This window comes from Chelonoidis abingdonii, chromosome 24 (genome assembly GCF_003597395.2).
Source record: "Chelonoidis abingdonii isolate Lonesome George chromosome 24, CheloAbing_2.0, whole genome shotgun sequence".
Taxonomy (NCBI): Eukaryota; Metazoa; Chordata; order Testudines; family Testudinidae; genus Chelonoidis; species Chelonoidis abingdonii.
The window spans coordinates 25382201-25404560 of record NC_133792.1 but is presented as its reverse complement, the minus strand read 5'-3'; the positions used below and the strand labels follow the sequence as shown (position 1 = coordinate 25404560).

Sequence of the window (22360 nt, the reverse complement as noted above, 5' to 3'; positions counted from 1 at the left end):
CAGGAGAGGCATTAGCTGTGGAAAAGCCTGACCACACTGACCATCTGGTGGCAATGGTGTCACAGGAATTTAAGGAAGGATTAGCATGGCCTAATGGCTCTCTGCATTTCTCCTAGTAGCAGAGGGATTCCAGTTCTCTGGGAAGGTGCGTGGGAGGGATGAACAACGCACAAACGATCCTTTTCAGACAGCAATGGCTGCAAAACCATCACATTTTATCTGGAGTTTCTATAATCACAAAATAAAAAAGATGTAACAGCAGATGCAGGACGTGAAGAACAAGACACAGAAGGCAGTTCCGTGTTTTCAGTAATAGTTTCTTGTACATTGATTTTTCAAGAGACATTGCTTGAGACAGTGGCTGGATTAGGGGAATGGTAATGGAATGTGGAGCTTTTTTGCTCTAGAATACAGTCTTAAATGAGTACCAGGCAAGCAGTACTCCAAAGTCTTTAAACGGCATTTATTTGGGACTCTCTATGGAATCCATTCCTATGGACAGGTGTTCACAAAACACACCACAACATCAGAAACTAACCAGCATCCCCTGCTGCCCATCACAGCAGATACACCCTGAACTGAACAGGACACGAGTCCTCTCCCTTCAGAAACAGACACAGATCTGAGTTCAGAAACCTCAGTGCAGGGTAGCATGAGAAGCTTACACTGTCACCACCTGTGCCGAATCAGCAGGGCTGTCAGTGTAGATCCTAAATTCATCACCAGCACTACGTCCACTTCAAAATTCAGTTGGCAGTATTCTGTACATGGAAACACAATCTCGCTTTGCTGCTGCACTTGATACACTTTGGCATATATAATCTCTCAAACCAGAGGGAAACATGAATACTAAAAACATTTTTCTAGCCACGTTTCTATTACCTGGACCCCAGCGGAGGTCCAGCTGTTGTATCATTAGGACAATAACCACCTCTTTAAACTTTCTAGACTGAAATTGGTAAACAAGACAGCACAGCCTCTCTTCACAGAAACAGGAATCCTGCCAGGGTAGCCATGGCAACCAAGCTACCTTGGGTCAGCTAAAGTTACTTGCACTCCACGTGCAAAACCACAAGCATTTTTCAAGATTAAGCAGCTCCCAGAAAGATGTAAGTGATGCGTATTGTATTTCATTAGAATGGGGAACTGCCCAGGACTCTCAGCTGTAAGTGCAGTCCCAGAGCAACATTTCGATGACACCGCGACCAGCACATCAGGTACTGGGAAAGTCAGGCTGCGAGGTCTAACGAAGATGCAGACTGGGAATGATTTTACTTTGGCTCAGCAGCAACAGGCCAGACCCGCAATGGAATGTCTAGGGCTCCCACCAAAGAACTGAAAACCCCTCATTTTTAAACACGAATTACAGTACTGTGCTGGTTCGATCAAGTATTCATAGGCAACGGCAGCCCTGCCATCTTTGCTACTGGGGAGGGCTTGGAGGTGCCTTACCAGCCTTATACCACAGTTGTGCAAGGTCTCACCGCAGCTTAGCACCACTCTCTGTGGAGTTATGAAGAGCAGGGATGAAAAGAACCCTGCAATATCTCCAACTCTCAGTGAGTGTCTGCAGTAATCACAGTGTCATTAGAATTGTACTCAACTTCTGGGATCCGAAAGAACAGGGCCACCCCTATGCAGGGAAGGGACAATAGATTTAACTTAGACTTGGAAAACCAGGTATTTGCTTTTCTTTTTTTTTTTTTTTTTAACATATACAGACAGTCTCAATGCAGCCAGGAATTTACTCATGATCACCTCAATCTTGGCAGTGATCAAGGGTTCAGCTAATAGAGGAATTTACTTTTAGAAATGATCTGGTGAAACAATCTAAACAGCCATCCACATGTCAAACAAAAGTGTTCTCAGGTGCATCTACAGTCACTGGTGAAATTCACCCTCGTACAGGAGCCAGCACCAGGACTATGCACCAATTATGTTCCACAAGTTTAACGGGTGCTTATGCCTTGTGAGTGCCCTCCACATGAGGGTGAGCTTTACCCTAGAGAATGATGACAGTAACTTACCCCTTCAGGAGCGCAGGCAAACTTATCTGAGATCATAAAAGGCACTCCATCCATGGCTGAAAAATACAGATGAACAGAGAGTTGAAATCTTACATTGATATTCTGATGTCCAATAACTTACTGCGTTTCCAGAAACATACCATGTATGAATCACATCGACATTTGGCAATAACATACCAGGGTAAAAAATCAATCAGGGCAGACCAGTCTGTTGACTCTCCCAATTGTTCCGCCAGTTCAAAGCACAGGGGGGGCAGTGAGGTACAGCCATGATAACATCCAGTCTCATTCTGGCCGTTGGCACAATTTCATACACTGTGTTCTATGAAATTGCTCCCAACTTGGTTGGACTCTCAAGAGGGGCAGCGTTTGGAGCCCAAAACAAATGCAGATGGTTTAAAAGGACAGACTTCCACTTGCCACCTACTGTGTAGTAACAGTTTGCATATAAACTGCTACATAAGAAAAGAGCCCTCGGAATGTAGCACTTTTTCTTAGTGAGAGAAAAATCAAATGTTTGGTTCAGAGGACAAGATGGGTTTTGCCCCCGAGAACACAAGGCGCTAAGCATCCCACAGGCAGACTTACAGGGGGAGGGTTGGAAAAGACACTTAGAAACTTGTTTGCAATCCTTTAAAAAAAAATCCTGACACTAGAGATGAAATGGAGCCTCCCAGACCGTCAGGAGAAATGACCTTCCCTTGCCAGTCCACTACTGATGAAAACACTGGACAGGAAAAAACCAAATGCAAATATAAGGCAGTAAACATACAGTCCACTGGAAGTGGATGCCAATGAAATCAGGGTACCCTGGAGTGGGGTAGCAGCCTTGAGTTACACTGCCCTGGCTCTCTTGGTTTGCAGCATGACCTTAGGAACAGGGAGTGGGTTTTGCATATGCTTTGGGTCGTTTCCTCTTTTAAACCAGGATAAGGATCTTTGTTGTACTGTCACTGCCTTTGCAACCCTCAAAGAAAGCTCTGAAAGGCACCGTAGACCAGGTGAGCTAGATTATTTCTGGAACCTGCATCTCTCAGCAATTCCCATAAAATTCTGAAAAAGGCAGGTTTCCAAGCCAGCACACTGAGCCTTGAATAGGCTTTACAATTTATCCACATCGGTTATTTGCTTCGATCCTTTCAGCATCTTTCCATTTCAGCTCTGAGAAAAAGATGACGTGACCATGTCCCCAAAACAAGTTTAATGTTTGCAGTGGCCTCTACTTTAACTCCAAACAGGTTTTCTTCTGGAAAGCATCAGACCCAAGGCAGTGTTTCTTGGGCTCCGATTTGAAATGGCCAGGTTTCTTGCAACTCTTTTGTTTGTGTGCCTAACGTCAGCCAACATGGACGTTGGCTGTAGGAAGATTTTCATACATTTAACATGTGACATGCACTTTATATAATTTTTCTTTGACAAACCAACTCAGATGGAGGCAGGGCACTGTGTGGCAGCAACACACAGCCACAGTGTTACAACGAACAAAATATACAGATAAGAAACAGTGCCACAGAGCCAGGCAAGTTCTCAAACCTTCTTACTCTGGCAGAGAGATGCTTTGGTCAGCCAGACAATGGATTTTGTTAAAGAAATTAAAGAAATAACCCAACACTCGTCTGTTTGTTCCTCTAACACAGCAAAACATCCTCAGAAATGCATCACTAGGCTCCCTCAGTCTTTGAGACTGTAGTTAAAAAAACGCTGATACACAGTACAGAGAAACCCAGCAGATGAAAGTAAGGCTGTGCCAAAGGCTCAGTAGCGCAATTAGCATTCTCCTAAACAAACGAGCTTCAACAGAGCTGTAATTAAGTAGGCCTGTAATTAAGTATATGCCCTTTATCATAACGATCATGCTTAAAAATGGCATGATGCATGGAAGTATGTTATTAATGCTGTAATCCCAAAGCGAAAGCAGCATACATAGGAATCAGTGTGTCAGGCCCGTCACTAGGCTGTTTGTAAAATATATTAAAGGGAACAATCAGAAAACAATGAGCTCATTCAGCTGCTCTTCGTATAGGCAAGCTCTAGAAGTCGAGAATTTGAAATACTTACGGATTCAGGGGAGTTTAAACAAACAATGCACTAAGCTGTCATTGTCTGTCCCTCCACCAGACCTGTACTGGGGGCAAGGAAGGGGGAGAAAGTGAAGAGTTTTTCTCCTACCACCCCCATACCTGTGTTTGACACAAGGGTCAACTGTTTGGAGAGTGTGGGGCCAGTCTGCAGAATGCACATTGTTTGGAACAGAACTAGGGCCCTGCTGGAAGCAGGCTGCTCTCCAACCAATCTCCTAACAAAATGAAGGGGTTTCAGCTGGAATCTTTATCCTGACTTCACACCTGAACTATTCTGTTCCCTGACAAAGCAAATGTGCCCATGGGTGTCACCACTATCTGAAGAGTCCTGCACCTCGCCCCCACCTGTTGATTTCTGGAGATTTAACATCAATACACAAAGCGCAGGTGGGACCACAACTGTTCCAACATGAGACACCATGCGAGAGAGATTTAAAATGCTGGGTTTTTTATAAGTACCTTTTCCAAGCCCAGTTTTGTGAACGTTTCTAGCAATTTTGGGGGCAAAAGCCCAAATTTCCTTGCAGGGATCTGAATCCAGATGGTGAACAGCATGTTTGATATTGGTATATTTGATCTCACCACAATATTGAGTTATGTTCAATTAATGCTCATATTTACATCTTGCGGGCAAGGATTTCCCCCAGCACACTCTGGGCAATACTACAGCCTAAATAATCATTCACAACAAAGCACAAGGGGCTGCAGGGAGATGAGGAGGCTGCTGGGATGTGGGTGTGGGGCAGAATGGAGTCAATGAATGCAAGAGTCACTCCCACTTACCGAAGCCTCCCTCCCTTTTCCCCAGCACAGCGCCCCCTAGTAACCCTCAGCTAGCCTAGCACACCAGCCAATCTCCTAGAACTTGGCAGCTGGAGTTGGTGGCTTCAGTCTTGTATCCATTGAACAGGCAATCGAGGCGTGGCACATATCACCCTGGGACCCACTGCCACGTAGGGCCAGACTCTACCCCCATCACCCCATGAGTAGCTACACGGATGTTAGTGGCGCCGCTTTGCACAATTAGATGCTAGTGCAAGTGTGGGTGGCAGAATCCAACCCTCAAGTGTTGTTGTTTTTTTCAAATCACCATTAGCACTAAAGTGAAGTTTCTGGTAATTTACAAGGGAGGGTGAGGGTTTAATCAATGCAGATGTTAATTCCATATGAGGACGTCTTTGCTACATGACAAGTGAGCAGAACAAAGACAAGGAAACAATGACCAGAGCTGCAGCTACTATCTGCTTGGGAGGTGCTGCATGTTGGTACCTGGCCACGGGTGCGAGTCACTCAAAGGGCAGCGGGAGACGATGCTGAACTGTGATTTACTAGCAGCCAGTTCATTTCATAATGAAGTTAAATGACATTGGAAGGTAGCTTTTAATTCTATGCCCCCTGCTCCAACACTGCACTGAAAATAATCATAATCCACAACCTTTGATTCTCTTTTCCTGGTGCTTTTCTAGAGTGCTTGGCAGTCTGTGATGGGAACAGTGCCTGAGCTAAGGGTCTGTATTCCAATGGCCACTTTCAAAAGTTGTTAGCAACTCCCAGGCCAAGCCCTGCAATGTTTGCTTTCATTCTGCCAGAGGTTCAAATGTTCCTTATAGACAAACTGTGCTGCAATCGACTGTACCCAGCAACACCGTGAACGGAGAAAACAGAGGGATGCTGGAGGATGGGCAAGGAAATTCTTTTTCCAAAGCTAAAAGCTAGTGATTCACCATAAAAAGTGGACCTCAGGCTGGATGGAGTAAGTATTACTCACAATGGCAGGGATACAGTTTAAAAACAAAGGAAACACCATGACCCTGCACATTGGCTAATGGCATTTAAATCACTCTAACAGGCGAAACTTTTCAGAGACCTTGTTGCTCCTACATATTTTTCAGGGCTACATTAAGCTGGGAATGGAGCAGCTAAAAAGTCAAGTAATTAGAAAAATGAAGGTCCCCACAGCAACGCAATCCCAGTCCCATTGCACGCAGGATGTACATCAGTTTTGCATATTGCATCTTCCGTTAAAAGTTTGCTTAATATACAGTACATGCGCACAAATGAAATTCTCCTCTAGGGCAAAAGACGGGGCCTCGGTGAGGCATAGGCCTTGGGTGAGTCTGAATCTCCCTCAAGGTACCCAAGTTAACAGTTGTCATGTGAACTTGATCTTTGGAATTTCAGTCCTGTTTTGTGTTGCACTGGTGCAGGTTTTAAAAATGTGCACAGATAGCATTGCTGCGGATGATCCTTCTTATTAGTAAAGTTCTTCAAAATTCTTGTTAAAAATTAATATTTTCCTTTGCTATATTTGTAGTCTTAGAGGGCACTATCCATTCTGACAGGATTGACCCACATCTTACATTCCTCCTTGGTTGGCTGTTGTCAATGTTCCCCTAAAAGAATGTCAGATATCAGCTCCGGAGAGCCAGTTACCAGCCAGCCATCTACTGAAGAGTTCATTTTAACTCAAACAATAGAAGGGAAGAGCTAAGAAATTATAAGTGGTAGCAAAACCTTAAGACTGAATTAGCATCTAGGACTCTTGGATAATTAGAGTATTTCCCATACAAGACAGACCTAAAATAGAGCTTATTCTGGGCATTTCTACTTCTGCTTTCTTCACCCCCAAGACTACCAAGGAAAACATCATCCCCTTGGAGATGGCACTGTACAAAGAAAGTATGGATCCCTACAGCAGCCATTCTGGGGCAAATAAATACCAAGTAGACACAGAACTACAGAAGATCAGGGTTAGAAGGGACATCAGGAGGTCATACAGTCCAACCTCCTGCTCAAAGCAGGACCAATCCCCAACTAAATCATCCCAGCCAGGGCTTTGTAAACCTCTAAGGGTGGAGATTCCACCACCTCCCTAGGGAACCCATTCCAGTGCTTCACCACCCTCCTAGTGAAATAGTGTTTCCTAATATCCACCCTAGACCTCTCCCACTGCAACTTGAGACCATTATTCCTTGTTCTGTCATCTGCCACCACTGAGAATAGCTGAGCTCCATCCTCTTTGGAACCCCCCTTCAGATAGTTGAAGGCTGCTATCAAATCCCCCCTCACTCTTCTTTTCTGCAGACTAAATGACCCCAGCTCCCTCAGCCTCTCCTTGTAAGTCATGTGCCCAAGCCCCCTGATCATTTTTGTTGCCCTCTGCTGGACTCTCTCCAATTTGTCCACATCCTTTCTGTAGTGGGGGGACCAAAACTGGACGCAATACTCCAGATGTGGCCTCACCAGTTTTGAATATAGGGGAATAATCACTTTGCATGGGATTCTTCCATCCTAAGTGCAAGACTCTGCACTTGTCCTTACTGAACCTCATCAGATTTCTTTAGCCCAATCCTCCAATTTGTCTAGGTCACTCTGGACCCTATCCCTACCCTCCAGCGTATCTACCTCTCCCCTCAGCTTAGTGTCACTGGGGCGGGGGTGATGACTCACCGGCACAGCGCCTCCTGCTGGTTGTCTCGGAAATTAGCTCTCCAGCCCTCCGGAGCACCCTCTGCAGGCCAGTGTCACACTTGCCACTGGCCCCATGTCCCTCCTGGACCCCAATGCCCATCTATGATCTATGTCAGGGTTCTGCCCTGGCAGTAACCCACAATCTGGGTCTCCCAACCCTGGGGAACCCCCAACCCTCTATCCCCACCTTGCCTCAGTAGCTACTGCCAGTCACCATCTAGCCCGCTCCCTACAGCAGGCTTCAGTCTGTATGCCACTCATTGTCAGCAAGTGGGGTTTGGACCAGCCACCTCTGCCTATTTCTGAGCTGCCCCTCTGCAGCTCTAGTTCGCTTTTGTGGGCCCTTAGCTTGGCCTGCAGCCTGGGGCTTTGTTAGGCTGGAGCTCCCCAGCTTCCTCTGCCCTTCCCCAGCACTGCTCCAGCCTAGGTACCCTTCTCAGCTTCCCAGGTAGCCAGGGCCTTCTCTCTCTAGGGAGCTAGAGAGAGAGTCTCTTCTGTCTCTGGCCCTCAGCCCTCTTATGGGGCCAGCTGTGGCCTGATAGGGGCGTGACCCCACCTATGGCTGCTTCCCCAATCAGTCTAGCTTTTCCCCCACCACAGCCCTCTCCAGGGCTGCTTCAACCCCCTAAGGGCAGGAGCGGGGTGACCACCCTACTATAGTCATCCACAACTGATGACAAAGGTGAGTGAGAGACCATCCTATTATCTATGGTAAGTAAGTAGAAATAATAAAATAAATAATAATAATAATGAAAAAGACTCCTCATCAATAAAGTCTCCACACTAAAACATACCAAAATATCAATTAAAGTTATTAGCTGAGAGATTAAACATTAAGATCCAGATCCTGTATCTGTGTGGCTGGGAATAGTCCTCAAGGGAAAGAACTATGGAAAACAGGGTCTTCCTTGGCAGAATAAAACATTTCCCCATTTTTTTCAGGCGGTACCAGCAGCTCTTTAACAACTGCGGTTCCAAGGCCTGTGCAGCCGGTTAATTCCATAACATTTTCTTTCCCTCGGGCTGGTTGCAGGAGAAACACAGAGGCCTGAACTGTTCCCTCAGGGCATGGAACACATCTGGTGTTTGACATGGCCAAGGAGAAAGACTGCTCCCATATCCTAAGTGACATCTTTGAAAAACCAAGACAAACAGTCACCCAACATACTCTGTCTTGAAAGCCTAAATAATCAGTGAGCGATCTACGGGAAGACTGAATAGGAGAAACAACAAAGTCAGAGTTCCCAGAAACCAAAACCAGAAACGTTTATTTCTACAGATGATGCCTGATGGTGTCACCCTCTCACCCTTATACTACTCCCTTCCTCCTCCCATCACTGGGTGCTAAGCGCATGTGGAAAGCTCCCAAGGGAAGCTTCCAGACTTGTCCAAGGATCTAATAAACTCATACTAAGGTAGTAACTGACTTTGCAAACCTTTCGGGTTCAAGCAATTCTCAGCCAACACTTGCTGAGGAATCATGGCTTAGTTATATCTCTCTCTCTTTTGGGAGAGTGCTACACAATTTAAATAGGCAAGAAATCAATAGGGATCTGCTGAAAATCAATTCTAAAGACCTGCAAGATTTAACAGAGAATGGTGTTCTTTCTATCAGTTTTTAAAACTATCCTATAGAAAGCTACAGCAGGGATATATTTCCCCATTAAATTCCTCAGGGTGATGCAGAAGTCCTAGAGAAAGATTATCATTCTCTATTAAATTCTGCAGGGCTTTTCCATAAAGGTGTGAAGTTGATAGTAATCACGTAGATTTGAAATGTATTTGAGATTGTATCAATTTCAGTATCTAAACAATAACCCTGCATAAACCCACATGTAAAGTAACTGGAATAGTCTCTTTTCATCCTCAAAAAAGCCCAGCATCAGATCCCAGCAGTTAGTACAACCCCCCACCCCAACACACTCCACCTCTGAGCATGCCAGCACCAAGTTCACTCAGTGTCCCTGGACAATTCATGCCTTCCTATTTAAGCTGAAATCGTCACCATGCTGGGATGGCTATTTCACTGACAGCATGTGGCTCCCCTGCACTGGAGACAGACCAACACTTTTCATACATGGCAGGCTTCCAAACAGTTGTGTAAGAGCAATGACCTTTGGTTATTACTGACCAGACATGGATTGGAACCAGTGAGAACAGGTTGGACGAACGCCAGTCAGGGGTGGTCTAGGTTTACTTGGTGTTGCCTCAGTGCAGGGGGCTGGACTCGATGACTTCTCAAGGTCTCTTCCGGGCCTACATTTCTATGATTCTATGACCTAGAAGTGACACACATTCTGTATCCAGACACCATTTCCCTGGGTTGCCTAGTCTTTGCCCAGATAGATCTGAAAGGCATCAGTACAATACCTCTTCCTATGAGAAATGGATGGGAATAATCTAAGTCTAAGGGTTTTCCTTCTGAAACAACAGTCACTAGGAACCCTAAAGCCAAGAAACCCAATTCTCTCCTCATAACAGTGCAAATCAGGAGCTACTCCATGTGTGAAACCAGGCTGAGAAAAGAAACAGTCTCATGGTATTGGAAAACCGAGAATTTGAAATGCAGGGAAGGAAAGAAAGGGTAGTTGTTTCCTTCCCTTTGCATAACTATGTCTACGGCATCTGTATCAGATTAGTGAGTGGCCTGCACCCTTCTCAGATTTACAGTGAAAAAGCAAAAAGGAATTTCAGAAAATAAACAACAGTTGCCAACATTTTTCTATCTCCCAGATGCACCTCCTTCCCAAGGGTCACATTCAATTAGCTCACTCACTGGAATTGGATACAGGAGGAACAGGGAGACGGATGTGAGAATCCCACTCACACAAAACACAAAATGTGGTGGACTGAATTTCCCGGAGAATTCCCCCAAAAGGAAGCAGCAGATGACAGAAGCTACAGCCAAAATGACAATCTCATTTGATGTAGAACTGCAGAATAGTGAATTCATTTTTAACTGATCTGATATGTCTCCAAGTGCAATTTGTTGTAAATTACTAAGATTTAATATTAACCTTTAAAGGGCATGTCACAAAACTATGTCCTATAAATACAACTTGTTCACTTAGAAATTCTCTCTTTAATATGAAAAAAACAACCCTATCACCTTTCTTTGCTTGCTATACAATAGATGCTGCCTTCTTCCTAATGCTGTAGATTCCAGCTAAATCTCAGTTGTCAAATTAGTAATTCATCTTTCTAGAATAACTATATTTTTAGCAAAGCTACCAGATTTAAATAACCAGATCTGCCAATGCTACCCTAATTTAACCACGCTGACGAACTTTCATCAGCTAACATAATGAGTTTCTAGATGACAAAGAATTTAAACTGCAGTTCACTACACTACTCACTATAATAAGCACTTGCTCTTTTGTACAATGTGCACATAACAAGAGGAATCTAAATAATAATTGCTGTGATTATCTTGAAAAATATGTGGCGATTAATAGTGATTATAGAAATCTGTATAATTGTTCACTGAAACCTCCAATGATCAGATGCTTCTTAAAATGACCATTAAAAAAGAACTTTATAACAAAGAGCATTAAAACTCAAGCCAAGCTTTTGACCATTTAAAAAATGATGAAAATATGATTTCAAAAATGTTAAGTTTTAATTCTTTTTATGAACCTTCTGTGAAAGGTTCTGAGATACCCTCAATGTGATACATATGTCATTGTGGTTCACAGCACCAAGTTCAACCTGTTATTTATGCAAATAATTAATTACTCTTGTATCCATCTAGCAGTTTGTCATGACACATTAATGACTTGATAGACTTCTATGAACTAGTGAACACAGAACAGCAGAGCGCTTTTATCGTCATTTAATTTAAAAACGATCCTGTGTGAAATTATCTAGTCGTGAGTGATGGAAGCATAAAGAACAGACTCAGCAAAGCTTCTTTTGGATCATTGCTTTATTAATGGTAACGTCAGGGAAATGAAAAATGCTAACATTGTCATATTTAGCTCCTGGGTATAGATGAATAGCTGGTTTAGTGCTTGGAGGGTTCCGTGTGCACACTGCAGTGAGCACTAATCCTTCACATCACTGTGGAGGGAGACGCAGCCACGGAAGAGTTTTACCTACCTGGAGTCCCAAGGAAATAACAGCCACTTCTGCACTGAAATTCTCACCCTAGGATTTGAGAGCTTTGAATTTCTTTTATTGCTTTCTTTTCACATACATTTTTATATAGGAATTTTCAACTGCTGATATTAAAAACTTGCAAAAACATCCCTCCTGATTGCATGAAAATTAACCATTAACCATTAAAACACTGAATATATTGCTGCCACTTTTAACATTTAAGTTCCCTTAGATTCTAAAACCAGCTTACTGCAATAGTACAAAATTCTGTAAGCCTCTCTCCAGATCTGAAAGCACAGTGCAGTGTTTGTGTTTTACAGAGATGAGCATCTCAGAAGATAGCTTCAGTCTCATGAAAATGGCAAAGCTCACCTGGTTAAAGAAAATATCATTTTCAGCTGAACAACTACCAGAGGGAAATAACGTCTTCATTGTTTCCCCCGAGAACTTGGGACTATGTGGGAACAAGTTAATCATCGGCACAGGATGCGGGCAACTCTAGAGTTCAAATCTGGTAGCTCCTCACACAAAAGATCACTGTCCATTGTGAAATTAAATCAATATACCAAAAAAAGACATGATGCTTCATTTGCGGACACCAAGGACAAATGCTAAAAGAGACGGTATCACTAATCTGAGATAGTAAATTCAATGGATTGCCCAAGTACTTTGGAGCAAGGACATAATATGTTTGTGCAGTGCCCATACAATGTGGTTCAGCTTTTGGCTGGCGCCTCTTGATGCTACTACCATATAAATAATCAATCCTATTAATAAGGAGACCTGGCCATGAGTTGTTCGAGGCTTGGATTTTCAATAGACGCTAAGGGCACATTGTACTCAAATCCCACTGCAATTCAAATGTGAGCCAGACACCTAACTCCCTGAGGCTCCTTTGCAAATCTCAACCTTGGTGTCTGTTCTATGGGCAACCAACAGCAACAGCGTATGTGGGGTTTGCGCAGGATTCAGGGACAAGTGCCACCTCCTGATAAATCTGCTGTGATGGTGCAGATCGTTTTCCCTTTAGAAGATACATACTCTCTGTAATTCTGATTATTAATTACGGGGTAATGAGAATGGGCTCAGTGCTTTGCAAGGAGCTCACAGTCAACAGGACAGAGCTGCTGGGGACACAGAGGAGGAGGAGAAGAAGTGGTGTTTCCAGTGTAGAACAGGTCAGCTGCCTATAGACATGTTAGGATCGAATTGTGTGTGTGAAACCTCGCTTCTGCTAGAGGCAGAAGAGTCTGACAAGCAAGGATATGCCAAAGCCATGCCCGGAGTAATCCCTCCATCCGGTGCAGGTCATGCACTCTCTGCTAGTTTTCACACACACCCTTCCAGCAGTGGCGGTTATTGGAAGGAGACCAAATAATAACCTGTGTTACTAGCCGGAGCTGAAAGTGAAGTTAGCAGTGTGAATGCCAAAGGGGAGCTGGAGAAGGCAGGAGCTCTAAAGGGCCAAGTTCTGCTCTCAGGTGAATGGCACAGACCCACTGTCTGGAAGTGATGTGCCTGGGGTGCTAGTGATCCTTATGAGCAGGCTCGGGGTAATACGGCGTCACAGCACCTCCCATGCTCAAGTTGCTAAGGAAGCTGCACTGTATTCAGTGTGTCTTTCATCCTCTGCATTTCTGCTGCTTGATAATTATCCTTGGACACCATTATGTTTCTATAAGGAACAGAAATGTCCTGTCCTTCCTCTCCAATGCCCTCTGAATCTTGCAGGGCCATGAGTCCTCTCAACTGCAACTGGACTCCCTGGTGCTGGGGTCATTCAGTACCAGGTAGGATCGGGCCAAAGCAATGTTTTAGCAGCCGTAAGAACAACAGGGTGAGCAGGGTGGAAGAATGGGAGCAGGTTTCACTCACTCCGGCTCTGCCACCCCGTCGATTTGGCCATCACACACCATTTTAGAAAATGTTCTGTTTTTTTCTATTAGCACATGAGGTTTTCCAGTTGGTGGGAGGAAGCCCCTCACAGCGTGGATGGGGACACACGTGTACTTTATGCTTTGGCTCATTCTTACCCACTGCCCTGTGGCTTTTCACCATTTAAAAGGCTGCTGGACTCAGCAATATCGCTCCAGGTGAGTATTGTCTGTTGAGAAAGGCGTGTGACAAGACTGATGGGAACGCTTTCCTTCTGCCACGTTCCTGGAGAATGCAATACGGACGAAGCCAATGGGGTTCTACAGAAATTACTTTGGAGAACTATTAGAATTTAATGGAAAAGAATCTTCTCTGGATGATAAGCTCCTCGGGGCAGGGACCATCTCTCTGTTCTGTGTCTGTCAGCACCTGTCACAAACAGGTCCTGGTCCGTGACCTGGCTCCTATGCACTATGATAACACAAATACTAAGAGCTTTCTTTTCAAACTTCCTAGAAGATTCAATAGCAGAGACATAGTAATCTATTAAATCCCACAGAATCACTCAAGAACCTAGAAATAATTAAGAATTTCCACAGATTTCTATAAGACTTCTCTATAATCCTTGTCTTTTGGAACAAAGTGTTTTATTGCTAAGTGTGACACTTTATTTAACTTCTAACACACCCAAAGCTTTGGTTCTCATCTGTGCATTTCTATCTCCTGCTCAGAATCCCATTTTTAGCAAAATTTTATCCTTTTTACTAACAGTGCTTTACTAATCACATGGGAGATTCTGCAGCACACCAAGGTAAAAAAAGGGGCAAAATGTCATGTGATCTCTGTACAGAGGAAAATTATTCATAAATATGGAAAAACACTTTACACTACCCTGCAATGGATCGTGAAGATGACAGGAGTTTTTTGGAATGAGCCACATTCTCCATCCTGTACAGAGAAGCCCCCTACCTTTGCATTTCTGTCCATAGTAGTCTGAACATCAAGCCTGAAAAGTAACACCTGTGTTTTTCTGTGCCACAGTGTGCTTCGTCCCAGATGGAACACCACCAACATACATATCAAGAGCAACAGACCAGCAACCACCACCAAAACCCTGGCCCAACCCTCTGCCATTGCCAGAGGCTGCGTTCACTGATTGGTGGGCTGACCCCTCCCTCCTGCCTTCAGCTTTTTTTTTTTTTTAAACAAAGAAAATCCCCACACGTTAAGAAACTGACCCGTTTATTGTGGCCTGTCTCCAGCTTCTCTCCCAGCCAACAGAGCAGACATACTGTAAATAATTTCTCAGACTAGGAGATGGGGGAAAGACAAAGTTACTCCCTAACCCAGTAGGCTTCTATGACATGACAAATAAGCTGCAGCCTGACAGTGTCTACAAGACATATTGTAGTTTACTTTGCCGTTCGGGCCGGCCATCTGTGCCATTCCAACAGAGGCTGCCTTCACAGGCTGCTAGAAGAGAACTAGCGAGAGTCCATCAGTCCCAGAACAGCTCAGTAGACTCCTCCAGTCATTAGTCAAATGGCCTAATGAGAGCAAGTGAAAGCAGCCCCCTCCACAAGCAGCATTTTGGGAGGGGAGGAGCCAGTGACCTGTACTAGGAGAACAAGGACAGCCCTGTGCTTCGCACGGTGAGGAGAGCAGGGGGTTCTGTTCAGATGGGGGATGCTGGCGAGCTGTGAAAGAGGGAATGTGTGGTTTGCTCCCAGGACACCTGGGTTCAGTTTTGTTCTGGAGGCTGAGTTACTTATGTCCTGGCCCCAGAGCTGTGCTGCAGAGAGCTGGTTGTTGGTCCTGTGGCCCCAGTGAAGGTAAGAGCAGCAGGGGCAATATCCTGGCACAAGGTTCATAATGGAGAGGGAGGGATCAGGGGAGTGAAGTGAGCTCCACCAATTCCTCTCCCGTCCTGCTTATGTCCTGCCTCTGGAGCTCCCCTGACCTGGCCTCCCTCCCTTTACACTGGGGTAGCACAGCCTTCCATGGGCAGAGAGCTTGCCCATGCAAAGGGAATTCCCCTCCGGCTATTCCAAGTAGTTGTGCATGGCACAAAGTGGCCTCAGTAGACCAGACAGCCGGGCCCCAGAACGTGAGTGATAGAAAGAAGAGGGTCAAATCCAGAGACAAGATGAGCATTCAGAAAGGGCTGGATCACTGAAGGTTGAGAACGTCTGCATCAGAGCACCAGCCTGCTCAGCTGAAGGGCAAACTGGTAAGCTGAGATGGGGGAGAGGCATGAAATGAAACAGTTTGCAGGCCCCTGGGAAGAAGAGGAGTGTTCTCAGAGAGTGTGTGTTGCATGCGCGGATCCCCCCTCACTAAAGACAGTGGCCAGGCCTCTCTTGTTAGAACAACCTGGGCTGCGTACAATGATGGGAAAGACTCCAGGCACCCCACATGCAGTTGCTTGTTATTCTCTCCTTTAATCTTACTACTGAATACACTCACAGGCCGCCTGCCCCAGGGCACTGCCAGGTAGGCTGCCCTTGTGCACCAGGCAGAGAGATCTGAAAGTTTAGCGCTGCGCTACTGAACTCAGCCTGTTCGTTCCCTTACTTCCACACTCAGCTATTTGATGTCCCTGGCATCACTTTTGCCTATACCATTCCAGATCCTGCTTAATTCACATACAAATTAAAGCTCTGAACCTTTATGCAAACCCCTCTCTGAGACAATTCTACCAGGGCACTCACTGCGCTCCAGAAGAACAATCTTGGACCAAGATTAGTGGCACTTTTAAAGGAATTCCCTTGAACTAACACCTCAGGAGGAGGTAGGGTGACCAGATAGCAAATATGAAAAATCGGGACAGGGGGCTAATAGGTGCCCATGTGAGAAAAAGCCCTGAATATCGAGGCTGTCCCTATAAAATCGAGACATCTGATCATCCTAGGAGGAGGAAAGAGAATCCTTATCTGCACATGAGATATAAAGTATAATTTCTAATTCCGGAAGCCAGAAACCCATTTGTGCGTGTGTCCTTCACATTAGGAACAACAGAGAATATGAGCAGATAACTCCTGCAGTGACTAACAAGGGACAGCCACACCAGGGCTGAGGCCTACTTGGCAGGCTTTTGTCCAGTCAGAAGCAGTAAACTGGAGACGCGTCAGATACAAGTGGCTGTTGCTAGCTCACCCCACGCCCACACGGGTAACTGCGATGAATGGATGCTTTCACAATTTTGGAAAGAAGGCTCAGTATGGAGATAGCATTGGAAAGTCTCTCTTTTACTTGGAACAACATTAATTAAAAGCAGAAGATGGGTGTTCTGGCCCTAGCTGACTGCATTATTATTAAAATTATTAAAAATCCTTTTGTTAATTTGAACTCGATCCTTAGAATTTCTCTACATCTCTGCTGGGCTTTGTCACTAACTTGCTACAACATAGCAAGTTCTGTGCTGAGACACCCAGCAAACAAAACATTTTTTAAAAATACTCCTGGTTTTGATTTTGTTAGAAAATAAAAACGTCAAGTGCAGAATGGGAACAGCGAAGCAGCCCCTCAGAGCCGTGGCTGCACCAGCATCCGCAGTAAGCAGAGAGCTTCAAATGTGCCCTTCAAATTGCAAGTGTTTACAAACAAAGATATTGATTTTTTAATAAAATCTTCCTTAGAAGTTTTCCTCACATATAGAACTTCAATGATCTCACCTGGGGAAGTGCCACTTCCTGGCAACAACCCTTAATTAATGACACCAGAGCAGGTACAAAAGAGGCTAGTGGTACTGGACTCTTGCAGAGTCTGAGAGAGAAACGGTCTCCCAAAGCGGTGTGAAGCTGTGCATTCTGGCTTTGAGCTGAAGAAGAGCATAGGCATTTTTCAATTACCATCAGATCTAAATTTAATGAGATAGAGACTCCTTGGAATTCATTAAACATGTAAATATCTGTCTGTATCCTAGGTACATAGAGCTGCAGGCATGTACAACTTGGTCTAATACCTGAAAAACAATATCAAGCAGTGCCCAGCATAGCAGTAGTGTTTCATGATTTGAGGTGACAAACACCTCTCTTCTGATGAGCCTTTACTGTGATAAGTAACGGCTGCTTCCTTACAGAGCTCCTGGCTTTTGCATTTGAATTGTTTTCAGCCTCTAGGTTAGAACCTGGGCATATTTACAGAACATGCTGCATTGTGTTACAGTATTGTGCCACATGGGCTTGGCTTTTCCTTTTCTCTGACAGACTCACGTAGGGCCTTGCTCAATGTACTTCTTCCAAGGAGATGCTGCATGATCCAAAGTTCATACTGAACTGCTTGGGACTTGCCTTTGAAGGGTCTCACGAAACAAGGGGATGACTTTGTACAATGAGACGAAACAAGACAAAGTATTAACAATGGCCACTGTTCTGTTCTTATACCATGCTCATCACCACAGTAGGAGAGCCCCTTCTACCCATGCATTAAATGAAGTGACTTACGGCCATTACTTGTGGTTCATTCTCAGATCCTCTCCCCAGGGGAGAGCTGTGCATGCAGTGTAGCGTTTTGTTTTGGTAGGGCTTTATTTTGGAGGATTTCATCTTCGAAAGTGTACATGCTATTTAGTGTTTATGGTATAGCAGGCTGTTGGGAGAAAACGGAGTGGCTGCCGCCTGGAAGTGTCATGCCACAGTGAGCCAGTCAAAACAGAGGTAGGCTTCCGCAAACGTGAACGAGAGGAAAAGCCAAACCTGTTTCCCCCAGAGCAGCACTGAGGATTAAATGATCCCTTGGTGGGAAGCATCCTGCTAAAAAGCAAGCTGGTCTGTGACCTGTCCAGAAACATTCCTGGGCTAGCATGGGCCTGGACTGCCATGCAGCCGGGAGACCCAGACCCTCTTCCCAGGAGAACAGGAGTTTTATTTATTTACATGTTGCCATCTGCCCCATCTTCAGCACTAAAGCCGCCTCTGTGTGGAGACAGGCAGAAAAGTTAAGGCGAATCGATTAAAAAGCATGAAGCCAAAACTCAAAGGACGTCAACCCCCTCTCTGTGGACACTCACATTCAGGAGTAGAGAGCCCTCAGACTGCTTTAACATTATCCTCCCAAGAAGGATTATATTAGAGCAAACTAAGGACACTTCACTCGTGAACAAGAGCATCCACACCAGGGCTAATGAGCTTTCACTTGCGCACATTGACTTTTCACCATCAGCTGATTTGCCTTTGCTCTCCTGACTGTCCCTATGTGCACAATCCAAATGCACGTGGGCTGTATTGGCCTTCCTCACCTCTCCCCCGCCTCGTGTGTGCAACCTCACTCATAGCATCCTATTCAAAATCCCACGGGAAGACATTCATGGCGGGGACTTAATATTTCTAATTACCCTGTAAGTACCCAACACACTTACGGGTGCAGTAAAAATAAAAAACAAACAGTCACAACAAGCATAGGCACACTCCATCCATTAAACACACAGACTTTATCAGGGCGCAAGAGACATCCAATGAGGCTGACAAAGTGAGATGCCACAGCAAAAGTCTGTTGGGGTGGCCAGAATGGTGCCATTCCAACCCCTTTCTTATGCCAGGAAAGGAAAAGCCTGGGAGAATAGAGCACCTATCCTGCAGGTTCTGGGTTCCAATCAAGGTGCTGGGCCTGGCCCATATGATGGGGTTAGAGCCTGTATAATTTGAATGCAAAGAAATGTCGTAAAAGGTCTAGAGGCTAAAAGAGGAGACAGGTCAAACTCAGACAACCATGCTCACCTCAGACAGTTTTTTCCAGAGCCTGGAAATCCTATGCCCATGAAGCAGCTATGAACTGGCAAAGCACTCCGGATAATAGACTTCAGAATACCCACCCCACCCACCAAGAAGCTTCATTCATATTCAAATTTCTATAACCATTAAAAACAGTTTACAGCTACGAAGTGTCTCTGTGAATGTCTCGACTCTTCACATTTGGAAAGAATGACTATAAAAATATTCCCCACAAAAGTCTGCGTGTAAGTCCTGTCCCACCAGAGCCAAAGTTACAGCTGTGTGAATAAACAGCACTGCAAAGAAAATGCAACCAACATCTTTCACACTCACAGAGCAGGCATGTCCATGAGCACTGGACACTTGCATCCAGAAGCGTATGCACCAGTCCTGAGGGTAGAATGTACTCAGTGGAGGACAAACCTTGACAAGTGCCCAAAAGAACACAGCCTGCAGTTCAGGAGAGAGAGGAAGTCAGCAGGGTCCTGCCACATCTATAATGTACAAGGGGCTGCCGAGAGCTGTAGAGGAAGAATGGTGGAAGAGGGGGGCTGCAGGGACATATTACTTTGGAGGTAGGTGGGTGGATTTTCAAAGATCAGAGAAAATCAATGCTGGGAGTGACCCAGAGTTGGGCTGTGAACACAATGGCTTCCTGGTAGTGACGTCATCCTTCTCCATCATGGGCCCTCTGGCCCCACACAAGCACCCATGCCATCCAGTGCTAACACTTCCTCGCAGAGGGAGAGTCACCTAAAGTACCAGCAAACTGCAAATCAGAAGTTGGAGTTCTGAAAGCATTTTAATTTTTAAGTGTTCTGAGTCATTAGAAGGGCCACATATTTCTATCAGGTAAATTTCATTTGCATATGCAAATTATATCTAAATACTCCACACCATTAATGTGATTACTAATTACATAATAATAGTCACCAGTCTTCACACAGATCAAACTTACAGTTTTGTAGCTATTAGGGAAATTGTGCTTTGTAATTAAGATAATCCTCATTTCCAGATGCTAATTATCTATATAATAATTAGCCCCTTTTGCTAATGCAAATTAAGGATTTGCATCCTTATTGGTAAAGGAGTAGCTTATCACTTAAAGGAAAGACACCCTAGAAATCCTCCCCGCCTCACTAAAGGTGAAAAGGTAATTTCATTTTTATCAGTCTCATTTGTGAATGCAAATCAACCTTGATTAATCAAGTCAGAGATAAACGCACCCGTCTCATAGCATGGATGGCTGCCTATTGCATCTTTCCTACCCTCAAAGGAAAAAGAACATTTACAGCCCATAGCCCACAAAAATATTTCAGACAGATGCAGCAATTCATCTCTCTGTTGCAAAAGCAACACTGATACCTAGTGGTGCTTTGCTAGAACACCTTCCAGACGCCCCTGGCATCAATGGTGAGTCTGAATAGAATTCTGCCTATTGCATTGTCGAAGAATTAAAGAACAAGCTACTGGCTAGATAGGAAGAACAGATTTTGAGAACACGCTTAAAGAAAACAGGGACACCGTAGTTGCTTGTATTATTAAGTCTTCTGTGCAGTAAGCTGCCACCCTCACACGGTGACTAATGAGCTCTACCTGCATAAGAACAAAAGGGCTGACAGCCAGCAAAGCCTACTGGGCAGGATTCAACCTGGGCTGCGATACATTCATCATCCACTAAACCAATCCACCAATTCCACACCACCATTTGTCATGAATTATGCTAATCAGCAAACCATTACTCTCTGATGACACCAGAGCACTTATTAGCTAGTTATGGCTTTTCAAATGCACAGCTTATTGTGTATGCAAGGGTTGTGCATACATTAGCCTACAGGGCACAAACGTCCAATTATGAAAAGAAGAAATTGGCTATTATCTTCTTCTAACAAACCAATTTAGTAATTATAAAAGTCTCTGAACTCAGAAAGGTTTTTTTTAAATAGGAGAATTTAGCAACTGAAACAAGAGAATTTTTTTTGCAATAACTCTCAGAATTGGAAATAAAGTGACATTACTGAAATGAACAGATTTTGCTACTTATGCATAATCATAATTTTTGCATCCAAACTTTAAATGACCAAAGGCTTAGAATTTTTTAGAAAATGGTCTGTGTTGGTCTATTTTTTAGAATACCTGATTTAGTTCTATAAATATATTCTTGTTGCTATGAGCTGAACAAATGTGTGTAATGTTTTACAGTTCATTTGCAGAAGGTCTAAGATATTCACAGAGGGAGGTGCGGAAGTGTGGTCCCCTATGTCACATATGACTATATGAGAAACAATCATCTCCGCTAACCCCTAACATGTCTGGGAAATACAACATATGATAAAAGGGGATCTGAATGACCTTGCCAAGGCCCTGTGTAACGTATATGATAGGAATACATGAAAATATACAGAAGCACCTTTAAAAATGAGTGAGACCACTGCCAGACCTTGAAAGAGTTAAACAGATTCAAGTGAATATTTGAGGAACCAATTACAAATAACCAACAAAAGCAACCTTCTTGGATTATCCAATCCATCTGCAGATTCTAAGTTGTTTTGTTCACTGTGAGAGTCATACCTCTAGTTTTAGAAGCTTAATATGTGTTAAGAGATCATTAATATCATCAGAGTAAATGGGCCTATTAAAACATCTTTAAGCAATATCTGCACATAAATCTCCCTAAACTATATTTAATGACTGTACTTAAGATACATTATATGCAAGTCTTAATGAGACATTAGATAGCATTTTAAAGATTAAAATTAGAGAATCCACATAAAGTCTGTCCACTCAATGTAGCCTTAAGCTATGCTGATGAAAAGCATTACTATCAAATTATTACTTCATTAGAACAAATATTTTCTAATCATTTCTGATTTATACCATTAATCCGACATATAACAGCTATATACAAAACAATTTTCCAGTTGTAGGAGAGACAAGTGAAATTTTAAGCCTTTTAATAGCTGAGTTAATTACTTGTCTGTTTTTAGTGAATTAAAAATAAGCACTCTTTTAAAGACCATTTCCTGTATCCCTGATTCTCTAATTTAACTGGGAAATTAAATTTTATAAACTAAATTTTTTAAACATTTGCTGCTTT

General features: G+C 43.9%; 1 protein-coding gene across 1 annotated transcript in view; it reads right to left on the bottom strand.

Annotated features, from left to right (window-relative positions):
• Nucleotides 1-22360, bottom strand: part of MVB12B (multivesicular body subunit 12B) — an 87318-nt gene that overhangs the window by 16465 nt on the left and 48493 nt on the right. The window contains exon 8 of the mRNA XM_032769253.2: nt 2028-2083. Coding sequence (XP_032625144.1) covers nt 2028-2083 — 56 coding nt within the window. The remainder of the gene's footprint in view (nt 1-2027; nt 2084-22360) is intronic.